Below are 20,910 nucleotides of genomic sequence, written 5' to 3'. Positions count from 1 at the left end.
CTTTCTCCTGGGACAAGATCAAATTGTCCACTACCTGAGTCCAGATCTGCTGCAACCTATCCACCACAGAATCCACACCAGGACAGTCCGAAGACTCAACCTGTCCTGAAGAGAAACGAGGATGGAACCCAGAATTGCAAAAAAATGGAGAAACCAAGGTAGCCGAGCTGGCCCGATTATTAAGGGCGAACTCAGCCAACGGCAAAAAGGACACCCAATCATCCTGGTCTGCAGAAACAAAACATCTCAGATATGTTTCCAAGGTCTGATTGGTTCGTTCGGTCTGGCCATTAGTCTGAGGATGGAAAGCCGAGGAAAAGGATAGGTCAATGCCCATCCTACCACAAAAGGCTCGCCAAAACCTTGAAACAAACTGGGAACCTCTGTCAGAAACAATATTCTCAGGAATGCCATGCAACCGAACCACATGCTGAAAGAACAAAGGTACCAAATCAGAGGAGGAAGGCAATTTAGCCAAGGGCACCAGATGGACCATTTTAGAAAAGCGATCACAGACCACCCAAATGACTGACATCTTTTGAGAAACGGGAAGGTCAGAAATGAAATCCATCGAAATATGTGTCCAAGGCCTCTTTGGGACCGGCAAGGGCAAAAGCAACCCACTGGCACGAGAACAGCAGGGCTTAGCACTAGCACAAATCCCACAGGACTGCACAAAAGTACGTACATCCCGTGACAGAGATGGCCACCAGAAGGATCTAGCCACTAACTCTCTGGTACCAAAGATTCCAGGATGACCAGCCAACACCGAACAATGAAGTTCAGAGATAAGTTTATTAGTCCACCTATCAGGGACGAACAGTTTCTCTGCTGGACAACGATCAGGTTTATTCGCCTGAAATTTTTGCAGCACCCGCCGCAAATCAGGGGAGATGGCAGACACAATGACTCCTTCCTTGAGGATACCCGCTGGCTCAGATAAACCCGGAGAGTCGGGCACAAAACTCCTAGACAGAGCATCCGCCTTCACATTTTTAGAGCCCGGAAGGTACGAAATCACAAAGTCGAAGCGGGCAAAAAATAACGACCAACGGGCCTGTCTAGGATTCAAGCACTTGGCAGACTCGAGATAAGTCAAGTTCTTATGATCAGTCAATACCACCACGCGATGCTTAGCTCCTTCAAGCCAATGACGCCACTCCTCGAATGCCCACTTCATGGCCAGCAACTCTCGGTTGCCCACATCATAATTTCGCTCAGCGGGCGAAAACTTCCTGGAAAAGAAAGCACATGGTTTCATCACTGAGCAATCAGAACCTCTCTGTGACAAAACCGCCCCTGCTCCAATCTCAGAAGCATCAACCTCGACCTGGAACGGAAGAGAAACATCTGGCTGACACAACACAGGGGCAGAACAAAAACGACGCTTCAACTCCTGAAAAGCTTCCACAGCAGCAGAAGACCAATTAACCAAATCAGCACCCTTCTTGGTCAAATCGGTCAATGGTTTGGCAATGCTAGAAAAATTACAGATGAAGCGACGATAAAAATTAGCAAAGCCCAGGAACTTTTGCAGACTTTTCAGAGATGTCGGCTGAATCCAATCCTGGATGGCTTGGACCTTAACTGGATCCATCTCGATAGTAGAAGGGGTAAAGATGAATCCCAAAAATGAAACTTTCTGCACACCGAAGAGACACTTTGATCCCTTCACAAACAAAGAGTTAGCACGCAGGACCTGAAAAACCATTCTGACCTGCTTCACATGAGACTCCCAATCATCTGAGAAGATCAAAATGTCATCCAAGTAAACAATCAGGAATTTATCCAGATACTCACGGAAGATGTCATGCATAAAAGACTGAAACACAGATGGAGCATTGGCAAGTCCGAACGGCATCACTAGATACTCAAAATGACCCTCGGGCGTATTGAATGCAGTTTTCCATTCATCTCCTTGCCTGATTCTCACCAGATTATACGCACCACGAAGATCTATCTTAGTGAACCAACTAGCCCCCTTAATCCGAGCAAACAAGTCAGATAACAATGGCAAGGGATACTGAAATTTAACAGTGATCTTATTAAGAAGGCGGTAATCAATACACGGTCTCAGCGAACCATCCTTCTTGGCTACAAAGAAGAACCCTGCTCCCAGTGGTGATGACGATGGGCGAATATGTCCCTTCTCCAGGGATTCCTTCACATAACTGCGCATAGCGGCGTGTTCGGGCACGGATAAATTAAATAATCGACCTTTAGGGAATTTACTACCAGGAATCAAATTGATAGCACAATCACAATCCCTATGCGGAGGTAGAGCATCGGACTTGGGCTCTTCAAATACATCCTGATAATCAGACAAGAACTCTGGGACCTCAGAAGGGGTGGATGACGAAATCGACAAAAATGGAACATCACCATGTACCCCCTGACCACCCCAGCTGGATACCGACATGGAATTCCAATCCAATACTGGATTATGGGTTTGTAGCCATGGCAACCACAACACGACCACATCATGCAGATTATGCAACACCAGAAAGCGAATAACTTCCTGATGTGCAGGAGCCATGCACATGGTCAGCTGGGCCCAGTATTGAGGTTTATTCTTGGCCAAAGGTGTAGCATCAATTCCTCTCAATGGAATAGGACACCGCAAAGGCTCCAAGAAAAACCCACAACGTTTAGCATAATCCAAATCCATCAGATTCAGGGCAGCGCCCGAATCCACAAACGCCATGACAGAAAACGACGACAAAGAGCATATCAAGGTAATGGACAGAAGGAATTTGGACTGTACAGTACCAATGACGGCAGACCTAGCGGACCGCTTAGTGCGCTTAGGACAATCAGAAATAGCACGAGTGGAATCACCACAGTAGAAACACAGACCATTCAGACGTCTGTATTCCTGCCGTTCAACTCTAGTCATAGTCCTATCGCACTGCATAGGCTCAGGTTTAACCTCAGGCAGTACCGCCAAATGGTGCACAGATTTACGCTCGCGCAAGCGTCGACCGATCTGAATGGCCAAAGACAAAGACTCATTCAAACCAGCAGGCATAGGAAATCCCACCATGACATCCTTAAGAGCCTCAGAGAGACCCTTTCTGAACAAAGCTGCCAGCGCAGATTCATTCCACTGAGTGAGTACTGACCATTTCCTAAATTTCTGACAATATACTTCTATATCATCCTGACCCTGGCACAAAGCCAGCAAATTTTTCTCAGCCTGATCCACAGAATTAGGCTCATCGTACAGCAATCCGAGCGCCAGGAAAAACGCATCGATACTACTCAATGCAGGGTCTCCTGGCGCAAGAGAAAATGCCCAGTCTTGAGGGTCGCCGCGCAAAAAAGAAATAATAATCAATACCTGTTGAATAGGATTACCAGAAGAATGAGGTTTCAAGGCCAGAAATAGCTTACAATTATTTTTGAAACTTAGAAACTTAGTTCTATCTCCAAAAAACAAATCAGGAATAGGAATTCTTGGTTCTAACATAGATTTCTGATCAATAGTATCTTGAATTTTTTGTACATTTATAATGAGATTATCCATTGAAGAGCACAGACCCTGAATATCCATGTCCACACCTGTGTCCAGAATCACCCAAATGTCTAGGGGAAAAAAAAAAAGTGAACACAGAGCAGGAAAAAAAAAAAAATGATGTCAGAACTTTTTCTTTCCCTCTATTGAGAATCATTAGTTAGGCTCCTTGTACTGTTATGTATGCTAATGACAGGTGTTATGAAGGCAATCCAGAAACACAGTGTGCTTAGCGATCAGAGCGCACACAGTGATCTGACAAATACCCAAAAATACAAGAACGAGCTCTGAGACGTGGAAACTCTGTAGACTGCAAACCTGATCCTATCATAAACACAACTAAAAGCGGCTGTGGATTGCGCCTAACAACTACCTAGGCAACTCGGCACAGCCTAAGAAACTAGCTAGCCTGAAGATAGAAAAATAGGCCTGACTTGCCCCAGAGAAATTCCCCAAAGGAAAAGGCAGTCCCCCACATATAATGACTGTGAGTAAGATGAAAAGACAAAACGTAGGGATGAAATAGATTCAGCAAAGTGGGGCCCGATATTCTAGGACAGAGCGAGGACAGTAAAGCGAACTTTGCAGTCTACAAAAAACCCTAAAGCAAAACCACGCAAAGGGGGCAAAAAAAAACCCACCGTGCCGAACTAACGGCACGGCGGTACACCCTTTGCGTCTCAGAGCTTCCAGCAAAACAAAAGACAAGCTGGACAGAAAAAAAGCAACAAAAAAGCAAAAAGCACTTAGCTATACAGAGCAGCAGGTCACAGGAACAATCAGGAGAAGCTCAGATCCAACACTGAAACATTGACAAGGAGCAAGGATAGCAGCATCAGGCGGAGTTAAGTAATGAAGCAGTTAACGAGCTCACCAGAACACCTGAGGGAGGAAGCTCAGAAGCTGCAGTACCACTTGTGACCACAGGAGTGAATTCAGCCACAGAATTCACAACAGCCTTGCATAGCTTATCGTCTTTTGAATAAGATTACAGTCAAATATCAGTATCCTTTGCCATTGTTGACTGATTTGTTCGCTCGCATTAAGGGGGCTAAATGGTTCACTAAGATTGATCTTCGGGGTGCGTATAATCTTGTGCGGATAAGGCAGGGTGATGAGTGGAAAACCGCATTTAATACGCCTGAGGGCCATTTCGAGTATTTGGTGATGCCTTTTGGACTTTCTAATGCTCCTTCTGTCTTCCAGTCTTTTATGCACGATATTTTCCGTGAATATCTGGATAAATTTATTATCGTGTATTTGGATGATGTTTTGTTTTTTTCTGATGACTGGGAGTCTCATGTTCAGCAGGTCAGGAAGGTGTTTCAGGTCCTGCGGGCCAATTCTTTGTTTGTAAAGGGTTCTAAATGTCTCTTTGGAGTCCAGAAGATTTCTTTTTTGGGGTATATTTTTTCCCCTTCTACTATTGAGATGGATCCCGTCAAGGTTCAGGCTATTTGTGACTGGACGCAGCCTACATCTCTTAAGAGTCTACAGAAGTTCTTGGGCTTTGCTAATTTTTATCGTCGCTTCATAACTAATTTTTCTAGTGTTGTTAAGCCTTTGACGGATTTGACTAAAAAGGGTGCTGATGTTACTGATTGGTCTCCTGCAGCTGTGGAGGCCTTTCAGGAACTTAAGCGCCGGTTTTCTTCTGCTCCTGTGTTGCGTCAGCCAGATACGTCGCTTCCTTTTCAGGTTGAGGTTGATGCTTCCGAGATCGGAGCGGGGGCGGTTTTGTCACAGAGAAGCTCCGATGGCTCAGTGATGAAGCCATGTGCGTTCTTTTCTAGAAAATTTTCGCCCGCTGAACGGAATTATGATGTTGGTAATCGGGAGCTTTTGGCCATGAAGTGGGCATTTGAGGAGTGGCGTCATTGGCTTGAGGGTGCTAGACATCGTGTGGTGGTCTTGACTGATCACAAAAATCTGATGTACCTTGAGTCTGCCAAGCGTCTGAATCCTAGACAGGCTCGTTGGTCACTGTTTTTCTCCCGTTTCAATTTTGTGGTTTCATACCTGCCAGGTTCAAAGAATGTGAAGGCGGATGCTCTTTCTAGGAGTTTTGTGCCTGACTCCCCTGGAAATTCTGAGCCCACTGGTATCCTTAGGGATGGGGTGATTTTGTCGGCTGTCTCCCCAGACTTGCGACGTGCTTTGCAGGAGTTTCAGGCGGATAAACCTGATCGTTGTCCGCCGGAAAGACTGTTTGTTCCGGATAATTGGACCAGTAGAGTCATCTCCGAGGTCCATTCTTCTGTGTTGGCAGGTCATCCTGGAATATTTGGTACTAGAGACTTGGTGGCCAGGTCTTTTTGGTGGCCTTCCTTGTCAAGGGATGTGCGTTCTTTCGTGCAGTCTTGTGGAGTTTGCGCTCGGGCTAAGCCTTGCTGTTCTCGGGCCAGTGGATTGTTGTTACCTATGCCTATCCCGAAGAGGCCTTGGACGCACATTTCCATGGACTTTATTTCGGATCTTCCTGTCTCTCAAAAAATGTCCGTCATATGGGTTGTGTGTGACCGCTTTTCTAAGATGGTTCATCTGGTACCCTTGCCTAAGTTACCTTCCTCCTCTGAGTTGGTCCCTCTGTTTTTTCAAAACGTGGTCCGTTTGCATGGCATTCCGGAGAACATCGTTTCTGACAGGGGATCCCAGTTTGTGTCTAGATTTTGGCGGACGTTCTGTGCTAAGATGGGCATTGATTTGTCCTTTTCGTCTGCATTCCATCCCCAGACGAATGGCCAGACGGAACGAACTAATCAGACTTTAGAAACTTATTTAAGGTGTTTTGTTTCTGCTGATCAAGATGACTGGGTTTCCTTTTTGCCGCTTGCCGAGTTTGCCCTTAATAATCGGGCTAGTTCTGCTACCTTGGTTTCTCCTTTCTTTTGTAATTCGGGGTTTCATCCTCGTTTTTCCTCTGGTCAGGTGGAGCCTTCTGATTGTCCTGGAGTGGACATGGTGGTGGATAGGTTGCATCGGATTTGGAGTCATGTGGTGGACAATTTGAAGTTGTCCCAAGAGAGGGCTCAGCAGTTTGCTAATCGCCGTCGCCACGTGGGTCCTCGACTTCTTGTTGGGGACTTGGTGTGGTTGTCTTCTCGTTTTGTTCCTATGAAGGTCTCTTCTCCTAAGTTCAAGCCTCGGTTCATCGGTCCCTATAGGATCTTGGAAATTCTTAACCCTGTGTCGTTTTGTTTGGATCTCCCGGCATCGTTTGCTATTCATAATGTGTTCCATCGGTCGTTGTTGCGGAAGTATGAGGTACCTGTCGTTCCTTCGCTTGAGCCTCCTGCTCCGGTGCTGGTGGAGGGTGAATTGGAGTATGTTGTGGAGAAGATCTTGGATTCTCGTGTTTCCAGACGGAAACTCCAGTATTTGGTCAAGTGGAAGGGTTATGGTCAGGAGGATAATTCTTGGGTGATTGCCTCTGATGTTCATGCTGCCGATTTGGTCCGTGCTTTTCATAGGGCTCATCCTGGTCGCCCTGGTGGTTCTCGTGAGGGTTCGGTGACCCCTCCTCAAGGGGGGGGGTACTGTTGTGAGTTCTGTTTTTGGGCTCCCTCTGGTGGTTACTGATGGTACTGGGTGACTTGTGTTCTCTGCGGTCTCTGGTGTCCACCTGTTCCATCAGGTTATGGGAGTTTCCTATTTAACCTGGCTTTTTTGTCATTTCCTCGCCGGCTATCAATGTAATCAGCGTGTCTTTTTACCTCTGCTCCCTGCGTCTGTTATCTTCAGGACAAGCTAAGTTTTTATTTTCCTGTTCCACGTTTTGCTTAATTTTTGTCTTAGTCCAGCTTGCAGATATGTGATTCCTTGCTGCTGGTTGCTCTAGTGGGCTGAAATTACTCCTCATGCTCCATGAGTTGGCACATGAGTTCAAGTAATTTCAGGATGGTTTTTTGAAGGGTTTTTCGCTGACCGCGCAGTTCACTTTTGTATCTTCTGCTATCTAGCTTTAGCGGGCCTCATTTTTGCTGATTCTATTTTCATAACTACGTATGTGCTTTCCTCTCATTTCACCGTTATTACATGTGGGGGGCTGCTATTTCTGTGGGGTGTTTCTCTGGAGGCAAGTGAGGTCTGTGTTTCTTCTTATAGGGGAAGTTAATACTTCGGCTGGCGCGAGACGTCTAGGAATCATCGTAGGCACGTTCCCCGGCTACTGCTAGTTGTGTGTTTAGGTTCAGGATCGCGGTCAGCTCAGGTTCCATCACCCTAGAGCTTGTTTTGTTTTTATGCTTGTCCTTTTGTGATCCCCTGCCATTGGGATCATGACAGGATCTGATTTGGTTCGGCCCTTTGGCATGCAGAAAAAAATTGTGCTACCCACCTGTCTCCGGCAATATTGTGACTATATAGGGCTCCTAGAGCAGAAACCTGTACCTTCAACGTACTGACTGATAAGCCTAAGTCACGCCCTCTCTGAAGAAATTCTAAAATAGTGGAAATGGGAATTTCTTTTGACAGAGCTGCTGGGTAGAAGGTAAGACATTTTTTCCATACTCTTACATATACAGTTGTTGTAGATCTCTTTATACTTAGTAGAAGGGTATCAATAAACTTTTCTGAAAAGGCTCTTAGTTTTAATAACTGCCTCTCAAATTCCAGGCTGTCATCCGTAGGCCCTTCACATGAGGGTGGTTGAAGGGACCCTGGGAGAGAAGGTCCTGAGCCTCTGGAAGGATCCATGGATCCGAGATTGACATGGCTCTGAGGCAGGAAAACCATGGTCTCTTGGGCCAAAAAGGTGGTATTAGGATTATGTTCACTTTGTCCTCCCTTATCTTCCTGATTACAGTCGGAAGGAGTATTAATGGAAGGAATGCATATGCTTGCCGGAATGTCCGCGGAACTTGGAGAGCATCGAGGATATTGGGGTTGTCGGACAGGAATAATGAAGCAAACTTTTTGACTTGTCTGTTGTTTCTTGTTGCAAAAAAGGTCTATCTCAGGAGTACCCCATTTCTTGGTTATCATTGTGAAGATACGATGACTGAGTACCCACTCTCCTTGATGGAGAGTGTGACGGCTGAGGAAATCTGCCTTTGAATTGTTCACTCTTCTGACATGCAGTGCTGACAAAGATAGAAGATGCATCTCGGCTATAGATAGGATGTCATCAGTTATAGACATGAGAGCTCTTGATCTCATTCCTCTTTGATGACTTGCGTATGCGACAGATGTCATGTTGTCTGATAGTATTCTTGTGTGAGTTCTGTGTAAAGGTACCGTCACACTAAGCGACGCTGCAGCGATACCGACAACGATGTCGATCGCTGCAGCGTCGCTGTTTGGTCGCTGGAGAGCTGTCGCACAGACAGCTCTCCAGCGACCAACGATCCCGAGGTCCCCGGTAACCAGGGTAAACATCGGGTAACTAAGCGCAGGGCCGCGCTTAGTAACCCGATGTTTACCCTGGTTACCATCGTAAAAGTAAAAAAAAAAAACACTTCATACTTACCTACCGCTGTCTGTCCCCGGCGCTGTGCTTCTCTGCACTCCTCTGCACTGACTGTGATCGTCGGTCAGCCGGAAAGCAGAGCGGTGACGTCACCGCTCTGCTTTCCGGCCGCTGTGCTCACAGCCAGTGCAGGAGGAGTGCAGAGAAGCTGAGCGCCGGGGACAGACAGCGGTAGGTAAGTTTTTTTTTTTTTTACTTTTACGCTGGTAACCAGGGTAAACATCGGGTTACTAAGCGCGGCCCTGCGCTTAGTTACCCGATGTTTACCCTGGTTACCAGTGAAGACATCGCTGGATCAGTGTCACACACGCCGATCCAGCGATGTCAGCGGGAGATCCAGCGACGAAATAAAGTTCTGGACTTTCTTCAGCGACCAACGATCTCCCAGCAGGGGCCTGATCGTTGGTCGCTGTCACACATAACGATTTCCTTAACGATATCGTTGCTACGTCACAAAAAGCAATGATATCGTTAACGATATCGTTAAGTGTGACGGTACCTTTACTGAGGAAGTTATTTACATATGGCATGATAGACTGCTTTTAGTTCCCTTTCATTAAATGAATCGTTTGACTCACTAATAGACCATTGCCCTTGAACTATCTGGTCTTCTAGATGTGCCCCCCAACTAGTAGGACTGGCGTCGGTAAAAATTGTTTTTGAAGGTTTAATTATCCAGGGGACCCCACCTACAAGGTGATTCAGCTCTAACCACCAGGACAGGGACTCGATTACATTTAATGGAAGGTTTAGACGGCTACCTAAATGGCCTTGTAATTTCCCTTCTTCCTGTAATATTGTGTACTGCAACCGTCTAGTATGGAATTGAGCCCTTGGGACAGCCGGAATGCATGATGTAAAGGAACCTAGAAGGGACATACCTTCTCTAAGGGAGATTACAGGGTTATTAATTACTGATTGTACTTTTTTATTGTTAACTGTTTGGATTCTGGAAGGAAACACCTCTCACATTCAGAGTCTAAGATAAGACCCAAGAATGTTTGACTGGTTGTTGGAGACCATCTGGATTTTTTCCAGTTAATCAACCACCCCATTTCCTGTAGGGATGAGATCGTATTAGATATTCGCTGTTCACATTGTGAAGGGGAGTTTCCTACCACTAGAAGGTCATCTAAGTATGGAACTATGAGGGTATCCTTTAATCTTAAGTATGACATCACTTCTGAAATTAATTTGGTAAAGACTCTGGGAGCTATTGACAGTCCAAAGGGCATTGCTGCATATTGAAAATGACGTATTTGCCCCTTCATCATGATTGCCACACGCAGATACTGCTGATGTTCAATATAAATTGGTAGATGGTAATGCGCATCTTTTAAGTCAAGGACTGCCATGAAGCACCCAGGGAACAGAAGTTTTACAGTGGATCTGATCGACTCCATCTTGAAGGTTTGGTTCTCTAAAAAGATATTCATTTTTTTAGGATTTATTATAGTTCTATATGATCCACCTGGTTTTTGAACCAAAAATAAAGGGGAGTAAAAGCCCTTTCCCTTCTGATGAAGCGGAACTTCCACTAATACCTTTTTGGATAGGAGATTTATTATTTCCTGCTCCAAAAATTGTTGTTGAGATTGAGACTTTAAAGAAGTCAACAGGTATGAGTCCGGAGGGACTCGGGCAAATCTTAATTTTAGGCCTAAAGTTATGAGGCTAGTTGCCCAAGAGTTGGAGGTTACTTTGCGTCATTGTGTGGAGAAAAAAAGACAATCTACCACCCACTGGTAGATCTGTCGTAACATGGTTTGTCTTCCATTTTAAATGGGCGTTTTCCGAAAAAAGAACCTTTCTGTTTGGTGTCTTTATTGGCCCAGCGGTCCTGGTTTCTAAAATCCTTTCTCTTATTAAAAATGGGCTTCCGGAATGCTCTTCTATAAGATGGAAAATAGTTATTAGGGAACACCTTTTTCCTTTCACCTGCTTTGGCCAGGATTTCATCTAGTTTTGTACCAAACAGGTACTCACCCTGGCATGGAAGGCCACATAGTTTTGATTTTGTTTGGGCGTCTCCTTTCCAACCCTTTAGCCAAAGGGCCCGACGTGCCGTGGTAGTTAGGCTTGCTGATTTGGCAGCTAACCGGATAGAGTCAGCAGATGAGTCTGTCAAAAATGCCGTAGCGCCTCTGATTAGGGGTAAAGAAGAGATCAACTTATCTCTGGAGAGGCCACCTTTTAGACCTTCCACTAGGTCATTAAGCCAGACTAACATGGACCTTGCCGTACATGTAGCTGATATAGCCAGTTTAAATGCCCCTGTACATGATTCCCATGCCCATTTTAACAGAGAGTTGGCTTTGTGATCCAGTGGGTCCTGTAAGGAACCAGAATCCTCCACTGGAAGTAAGGATTTTCTGGATGTGGACGCTACTGCCGCGTCTACCTTCGGGGCTTTTTGCCCAAGGAGTCCTTGTCCTTAAAGGGATAACGCCTCTGATGATGAAGGCAACCCTCTTTGCCCTTGGCTCTCCCATCAGTTTCATACACTACTATTGGTAGAAAAATGTAAAGAGATTAACACAGGTTGTTAGCACAAAGTAAGCTTGTCCAGGAGCCCTACTTACACAGGCAACTCATCAAATGGAGACCCAACTTGAATACTCAATATTTCAAAAAATAATTGTCACACACCACTAAAGTGGCATCAATTTCTACGTAGTATAAACGTTTAAAAAAAATTGTAACCAGCAGTAGTAACAGCAGGCACAAAAGACACCACACAAGTGTGCTTATCCAACAGGACACTACCAGCAGTGATGAAGACATGTTTTGAGAAAGCACTGGCTGCCAGGTATGACAAAACCTCCAAGGCAGGACAGGCGAGTTCAGGCCACTCTTACATTTTTGAAGACCAAAATGCAAAAGGGTCCAAACCCCAACTTATATTGAGCTCCAGATACTCCTGCACCATCCTCTCCAGTTGTAGACTTGTAATCGGTTCTGCTGGTGCATGGGCTGGTCTAATAAGACATGTGAAATGACTCTCAGAAATTGCTTATGCTACTTACCCTGCTGCTGCTAATATTTTTGACACCTTGGCGTTCCCAGAGTTGGACATCTAGAACAGGGGTGCACACTGTGTGTCTCATTGCTGTCTTAGGGAAAACCCTTCTTAAGATTGTCTACAAGAGTGTTTCAATATTCCAGCATGCGCATGTACTTTTCCAGGGGGGAAGCATCTGGCTAAATTTACACTTGTACCATGGATCTAAAACAGTGAAAACCCAGTAATTATCACTATTTTTAACCCTAAGAACATGGGCATTATGTCGAAGATAGTGAAGCAAGATGGCACTCGTGTGTTGAGCGCTTGTATGAGGTCCAAGTACATGAGTGTTACCCTGCCACCAACACACCAGGTTGCTTCCTCCATCCCCTCCCATCAACCACAGACAACAGAGAATGGATCATTATCCTCTTCATCTCCTGACTATTCAGCATCCATCACCTCATCCTGCACCTTATCTAACAGTTGGTCTGATACCATGAGCCCCACTCAATCATTGTAAGCCACCCTCCCATGGCACCTGCCTGTGAGACGACATTCCTGAAATTTAAGATATTGTTATCCCTTCAGTATCCTACTCTGCTTTCATCTCTTCCTCTGCGACCATCACCTCCTCATGCAAACTATTCAAAGTGTGCTCCAGCATGTAGGTGACCAGAATAGTGATGCTGATGATGGCACCATCAGCGTTAACCATTCTTAATAGCCATTTCAGAATTTTGCAGAAGGGTTCAGAGGCTCTTCATCTGTGCCCACTCCGCAAGCATACACATCTGTGCTGCGTTAGCCCAGGCTATGCAAAAGGACAAACTGCACCAGGTCTCGTTGCTGCTGCCACAGCCACTGCAACATGTGCAGAGTGGAATTCCGCAGAGTCGGAACATTGCAAATCAAACAACTGGTCAGCTGAAAGACCTCTGTAGCAATGCAAGTCAATGACCTGCAGGGTGCTTTCTGCAGCAGTGCATCCAGGCGGGAAAGTGACAGATAAATTGCTCCACCACCAGGTTGAGGGCATAAGCCATGCACAGCACGTCTGAGGTTGCTCCGGCATAGGACTGCCACCAGATTTGCACTATTTTTGCACACAGCCTTTCCTGGCTCCCGATTCAGTGGAGACAGCCATTGCTTTAACTCTGCCTGGATAGCTGTCCACAACTCTTGAGCTATGAGACTGTGATTTCCAAGGCATATTAATTTGAATATTGTCCAATTGCGCTGAGCCATGACTGTGCTGTGCGGAGGTGAGTGGATACTATTTGCACTGTTGGAACGTGTGTCTGATTAAGGGAGAGGCTGAAGACAGGTGGAGGCCCTATAGGAGGTGGAGGAGGCAGAAGCAGTAGAGAAACTGTTAAATACAGAGGCTAGTCATGCAAGTCTTGGAGATTCAAAGACTTGTGACGCAGCCCTTGACCACCTGCCCCGACAGCCACCAGATACACTTCGTACCCAGTCAGTGAGATGTAATTCCCATGCCCATATTTTCTCTCCCAGTTGGTAGTGGTGAAATGCACCCATCATTCCCCTCTGACACTGTGGGTGCACGATGACATCATACCATTGTGTACCTGCTGTGTGCTGGGCAGACTGCAGCCACTGAGACCGGAGCAGAGCCTGGAGCACCGTAGTGCGGGGCACGAGGAGAGGTGAGGATTGTGTGGGTGTGTGTGTGGTTTTTTTTTAAATCTAACAATGAGTGATAACTGGATTGAGAGGCTCTTATCGGGGCGGCTACATTATATTCTATGGGCGGCTGTATTACATTCTATGGGCGGCTGTATTACATTCTTTGGGGGAGCTGTATTACATTACATTAAATGGGGGGCTGTGTTACATTACATTATACGGGGGCTGTATTACATTCTATGGGGGGCTGTATTACATTCTATAAGGGAGGATTGCATCATACTCTTATGGAGCTACATTATATTCTATGGGGAGGTAGGCTGTATTATATTCTATGTATTAAATGTATTCTATGTATTAAATGTATTATATTCTATGAGGGGTGATTGCATCATACTCTATGAGGGGGCTACATTATATTCTATGGGGGCTGCATTATACTCTATGAGGGGGCTGCATTATATTCTCTAGGGGGTTGCATTATACTCAGGGGGCTACAATTTATTCTGTGGGGTGGCAGCATTATACTATATGTGGGCTGCATTAAACTGTATCGAGGACTATGGGGAATACATTATACTATATTTAGAACTAGCCCTCGCGGGCAGGGTCCTCTTTCCTCCTGTACCAGTTGTGACTTGTATTGTTCAAGACTATTGTACCTGTTTTATTATGTATACCCCTCCTCACATGTAAAGCGCCTTAAAATAAATGGCGCTATAATAATAAATAATAATAATAACTATTAGGTGCATTATACTATGGGAAGTGAATTGTACTACATGGATGACTATGGTGGTGCATTATACTATATGGAGCACTATGAGAAGTGTATTATACTATATTGAGGACAGAGGAGTGTATTATACTCTATAGGGGACTGAGGAGTGTATTATACTATATGGAGGACCGAGGAGTGTATTATAACATATGGAGGACTGTGGTGAACATTATAATATATGGAGGACTATGGGGTGTATTATACTAAACAAAATGCTGCCTATTCATCAAGTTGTATGCATACAGGTGCTGCTCTCAAAATTAGAATATCAAAGTTAATTTATTTCAGTTCCTCAATACAAAAAATTAAACTCCATATTATATAGTCATTATAAACATAGTGATCTATTTCAAGTGTTTATTTCTGTTAATGTAGAAGATTACGGCTTCCAGCCAAAGAAAACCCAAAAGTATTCTATAATGTTGATTTGCCTCTAATATTACATCTGATACCCTGAGACCTGTGGACCTTAGATCATCAGAGTTAGCCATTTGCTAAAGCACAGGATCTACATGTCACCTACTCCAAGATTGACACAGTGCAGAAACGGCACTATCAGGACTTATTTTCCACAACACATATGTGGACAAGTAAGTGACTAAGTGACCAATCATTACAATATATTAGGTCGGACTCGGAGTTCCACTTGCGAGAGCCTCACATCACTTCACCCTGCATAGCCGCCCATTCTTTGGACAGAAGTGTGCGGCTGCATAGAAATACGGATGTTTTGGGTTATGCAATGCAAGGATCGTGTATCACTCTCACATAATTGGCATATAAGGGGTTGACTTATAATATATATATATATGATATAAAGCCCCTCTGCTGTATAGTATTGTAGAATTTACAATAGCTATCACTCATGTAAGAAGTGAAATCTGGCATTGTACTATACCTATATTTCTCTGCTGTATCTGTGCATCATGATAGTGGTATGTGTTAAATGGGGGGGGGCACAGACTCGCCCGGGGCCCTCAAAAACCTGGAGCCTGCCATGGGTGCAGGTAGACGTTAGGGTGGATTGGGAAAGAAGTGATGTGCTCAGTAAAATAAAAACATCAGGCATCTCGACTTCCATAACAGCTGACAGGTTTGTACTCACCAAGACTGTAGGGGTAAAAAGTGGAGGTTCTCTGGCTGAAGAAGACCTGTGTGAAAACACTTGCCACTGTGATGGAGGAGGAAAAAGAAGATGCGGTTGATAGGACGGCCGGTGGTTGGCGAGACCCGCTCATCTGCACTCTAGCACAGTGAGATTCCCAAACTAAAGCATGTTAGTTATGTTGTGGTGGTTCATGCATGTAGTTGTCAAAATTTTAGCAATTTTTGCTTCTACTGAGTTATTTTTTGCAAAATTGGCAGCTAACGTGAGTTGAGTCATCCTTGTAAGCCCCATCTTGAGCATTTTCCTCTCATGGACAAGGGTGAAGCAAATCTCTGGAGGTGTTCATATCTCTACCTCAAAATTACCATCATGTTCTCAAGGGAATCAAACAGGCCTTGATAAGGAAATATGACAAGATTCCTAAATAGAGATAAGCAAACTTTTTCGGAAAACGTAAGCCAATCTCACATTCAGCACTAATGTAGCACATTCAGATTCATGTTCGGTTTCATCAGCATATTTACTCAAAGTTAGCAAAAGTCGGTCACAGTTCGGTAAAGTATTGCGTTCCCACTAAAGCTTTTGTTATTACTTTGACTAGGATAGTGGTGCTGTATGATGAGTGGGGGGGATGGGGTGACGTGTTTGAGGGGAGAGGTGTCAAGAGGTTAGAGGAGTGCTTTGCTCTTCTTTTTTTTTTTTTTCCCTTTAACTTTACGTGTGTTGATTCCAGCAGCCAATCGGGGCGCAGAAACCATCCACAGCATAGTGACACGAGGTCCTCTGTTCTTGACTGCCGAAAACACATCTTGTTTTGTTGGCATCATTTTCTCAGTGTCACAGTGCAGAGAAGTTGCTCCAGATAGTGCTGCATGTGAACTTGTCAGTTAGCTAGATAGAATCCTGATAAGGTTTTAATATTAATGGACTCACTGTTCAGTGGGTTAGAATGCACCTTCTGGAGTCAGATTAATGCCAGCTGTTGCCCTCAATCAGCTTGATGCTCAGTTCTCTCAGCCTGTTGCTCTGCACACTCACACTCTGTTGCATTCTTGTAGCACATGCTGCATCTGCAATTTAGGGTTACATCCTCCCAATTTCTGCATAATGAGTGGCAAGCAAGAGTACATTCCTCTCTGGGAGCTATGGTTGCTGATTGCCCCTCCTGAGTCAGATGGTTCTGGAACCAGATCCTCAACTGGGTATCCCGATGCTCCACTGGTCCTGGGCTCTTGTGACAACATCATGTTGCTGCTGGGCATTATCCTCCTCCAAGGCATAGAGCAACATATCTTTGGTCTTGTCTGACCCATTGAGACCTCGCTTCTCACACAAATGGATAAATGGACGAAGTTAAATCATAAGAAATTGAAAGAATTGGAGCACTCACCCAGATCCTTCTTGATTTGCATTGTTATTCCATGGTAAAGCATGACCTCTTACCATATTAAGGTGTGGAGTGTAGGTGGCAGGGGAGCTACAGCTTAGCTCTCCCGCCACCTGCACTCTGCACTGTAATATAGTTTGATGACACCTTTTACCATGGAATAAAATTGCACATCAAGAAGGATCTGGGTGAGTGCTCCTATTCTTTCAATTTCTTTTGTTTTACATTGAAGTTATCTATGAGAATGCACCACCCCACAGAGATCCTAAGGAGGCATATTGAAGTGTCAACCAGTGAGCATTGCTTATTTTCGGCAACTTGTGCCTAATTCTCTTTTCACAGATAAATGGATCAGCACAGCTTTCTCATGCTTTTTATAAACATCTGTCATCTTAGCAGTCTCTAGCTAAATAAAAGATGGAACAGAAAAACAATAGAGGGAGATGGGTGTAATTGCTAAGCGTACAGTATTGTAACAAGTATAAACACCAAGTCCAAACCACAAAACTCAGAAAAAATCCTTACAGGAACCATGCAAGTTTTTAGTGACAGGAATGATTGCGCACTCAAAATCGCTAATGCTCTGTGAGATCCCACCACTTGCGACCAGTTTGTCACAGACCAACCAGGGGGCTCACGATCCAACAACCACCATCAATTTGTCCAAGATGACACCAGAGGGGGTCACGCAGAACTCACCACTGTCACCAATTTGTCAGGGAACGCAACTCCGCTGCCTCCAATTGTCAGGCCAATTAAAGGGACTCTGTCACCTGAATTTGGAGGGAACAATTTTCATCCATAGGGGCGGGGTTTTCGGGTGTTTGATTCACCCTTTCCTTACCCGCTGGCTGCATGCTGGATGCAATATTGGATTGAAGTTCATTCTCTGTCCTCCATAGTACACGCCTGTGCAATGTAAGATTGCCTTGTGCAGGCATGTACTACGGAGGACAGAGAATGAACTTCAATCCAATATTGCAGCCAGCGGGTAAGGAAAGGGTGAATCAAACACCCAAAAACCCCGCCCCTATGGATGAAGATTGTTCCCTCCAAATTCAGGTGACAGAGTCACTTTAAGCAATTGACTGACTAGTGATGAGGTGGCTGCGGGTACTTTCACTACTAAGTTAGCTTTTAGTAATCTCAGCAGCAGCGTTGTTATAACATGTAAATGACCACCGATCAGCTATATGCAAGTCATTCAGTGTCCTATATGGCCTATTCACTCAGGAGGACCACATTTCTCTGTGCACAGAGTGATTGTTAATATGTTCTGTGCATGTAGAATGTCATGTTCTCACAAGCACATATCCTGTTATCCTGTTTACTGAGAGCAATTTGCTACCAAGAATCATGATTTTTTAAGCCGGCAGAAAATAGTTGAATGTGTAGAATAATCATGGGAAGAGCTCCATGAGCAACAGCTGACTTAAGTTAGTGAGTAGTGCAACAGCAAATCAGTAGACAAAATTTTTTGTCAAACTGACAAAAATTCAGGGAAGGAGCAGACAGGAGTATGAAGTCAGGAACAAGTCAAGTCATAAAAAGGAATCTTAGATGAGCAGCAATTTTGAGTATCGATTGAAGCTTAAGTATAGCCTGTTGTTCCAGACTGAATTATTGTGAATCGAACCTTAACTATCAGGTCTTGATGACATAATTGATATTCTGGAAGCATAAAAAACCTACAGAGCACTGAAAAGATATTGTTAAAATAAACTTGTCTGAAGCAACTAGATATTATGGAACAGAGAAAGAAAAACAGTAGAGTCAACGTGCAGACAAAACAGTCAAGCTGAAAATGCTGAGTAGTGCTTAATAAATTTATTAAAAGAAAAGCATTCTGTAGCAAACATACAAAGCGGAAAATGTGTCACGTCATTTTCCATATTGTAAACTTTTGCTTAATTTTTTTTGGCATACAGGTCCCAGGTTTATTTTCCAAAGGAATATTTTTACATTTTTTTTTTATTTCTGAACATACTATTTTGAAAGGTTGAACCTATCTTCTATGGCATTTCTATAGGCCTGTTCATCTATATGTCAGTAATTTAGTAATAATTTGGCTGTGTGAAACAAGACGCACTGCAAACACTTGCAAAATGGCAACCAATATTTTCTTCAGTAAATACTTTTTTTTTTGCAAATTCAGCTAAACTATGTTGGACCTCCACAAGTCCATTTTTTGCATACAAGAAAATGGATCAATTTGGATTACTGCTTTTGTCTAGTGTTCATCCTTTTCTTTGGTCCATTTGCCCATTACCATCCTTAATGTGGCAGCCATTTATCTTGTATTAAAAATAATACATATCAAATCTTCACATATCTGTAAAACATTAACTGACAGCAATAAAACACAAAAAATGGTAATCCCAACCACGCCTCAGAAAAAAATATTTGCATGTAAACATGTCCAAAGACTATAATGAGTGCATATTCTATCTGGGAAAAAAGGACAGAGTGCGTCTCTGAAACGAGAACATATAAATGGAGCCCTATATGTTTCTTTTTTTGTTGTACTTTCTGCTGCAGAATACAAAATATAAGAAATTTCCTACCTTATAATTATTTGTTTCTCAGGGTCGTACAATGACATAAAAAGTTCTGCATCTTCCCCTATTCTGCAGACAAAGTTCCGTACAAAGACATAAAGACTGTGCGTGGGTGAAGAACTTGTTCGACCATGCATAACTAAGTCATTTTGATCTTTCGTCTGAAAAACAAGACATTAATAAAATAAATGTTTTAAAATATGTAAAAAAATATAGCATGCTAAATGACAAAACTAACAGGTGAGAGGTTTTTGTTATTTCACACTCATTTAATACCATGTTGTGAAACTAAGATAACTGGGGCCTAAACAATGCTAACATATGGAAATATGGAAGCTCTCTAGAGGAACCCAATCAGCACAAAACTTTTCTAATCTCCCACAGAAGAAACCAGGTTAGCTGCTATGTGCAATACAGCTTCTATTTATATAGACAATTGCCCCAAATCGGTGCTCAGTGGTGCTCTATTGACTGATATTGGTGTCTATCATGCTCCAACATAGTGACAATTGTTTTCAACAGATAATAAAGACATCTCAGATACCACTAACATACATATACAGAAGGTTAACAAAGTTACTAGAAAACAAAAACATAACTTTGTTGTTCTTTGTGCTGTATTCAAAAAGACTAGACAATCTTTAAATAAACTATTGACAGATTAAATTCTGCTTGCTACACTGTACTTATTCCCATTGTCCTAATTAGAAGGCAGTAAACCCCTTTACCCCCAAGGGTGGTTTGCACGTTAATGACCGGGCCAATTTTTACAATTCTGACCACTTTATGAGCTTATAACTCTGGAACGCTTCAACGGATCCCAGTGATTCTGACACTGTTTTCTCGTGACATATTGTACTTCATGACAATGGTAAAAATTCTTTGATAGTACCTGCGTTTATTTGTGAAAAAAACGGAAATTTGGCGAAAATTATGAAAATTTCGCAATTTTCCAAATTTGAATTTTTATGCAATTAAATCACAGAGATATGTCACACAAAATACTTAATAAGTAACATTTCCCACATGTCTACTTTACATCAGCACAATTTTGGAACCAAAATTTTTTTTTGTTAGGGAGTTATAAGGGTGAAAAGTTGACCAGCAATTTCTCATTTCTACAAAACCATTTTTTTTTAGGGACCACATCTCATTTGAAGTCATTTTGAGGGGTCTATATGATAGAAAATACCCAAGTGTGACACCATTCTAAAAACTACACCCCTCAAGGTGCTCAAAACCATATTCAAGAAGTATATTAACCCTTCTGGTGGTTCACAGGAATTTTTTGAATGTTTAAATAAAAATGAACATTTAACTTTTTTTCACAAAAAATTTAATTCAGCTCCAATTTGTTTTATTTTACCAAGGGTAACAGGAGAAAATGGACCCCAAAAATTGTTGTACAATTTGTCCTGAGTACGCCAATACCCCACATGTG

At 43.5% G+C, this 20,910-nt stretch overlaps 1 protein-coding gene across 1 annotated transcript in view; it reads right to left on the bottom strand.

Moving 5' to 3' along the window:
• DOCK2 (dedicator of cytokinesis 2) overlaps positions 1–20,910 on the bottom strand; it is a 1,209,209-nt gene that overhangs the window by 979,598 nt on the left and 208,701 nt on the right. Inside the window, exon 8 of the mRNA XM_069763868.1 lies at positions 19,476–19,630. Coding sequence (XP_069619969.1) covers positions 19,476–19,630 — 155 coding nt within the window. The remainder of the gene's footprint in view (positions 1–19,475; positions 19,631–20,910) is intronic.

The sequence above is a fragment of the Ranitomeya imitator genome, chromosome 4, assembly GCF_032444005.1.
Source record: "Ranitomeya imitator isolate aRanImi1 chromosome 4, aRanImi1.pri, whole genome shotgun sequence".
Classification (NCBI taxonomy): Eukaryota; Metazoa; Chordata; class Amphibia; order Anura; family Dendrobatidae; genus Ranitomeya; species Ranitomeya imitator.
This window is presented reverse-complemented; position numbering and strand designations above follow the sequence as displayed.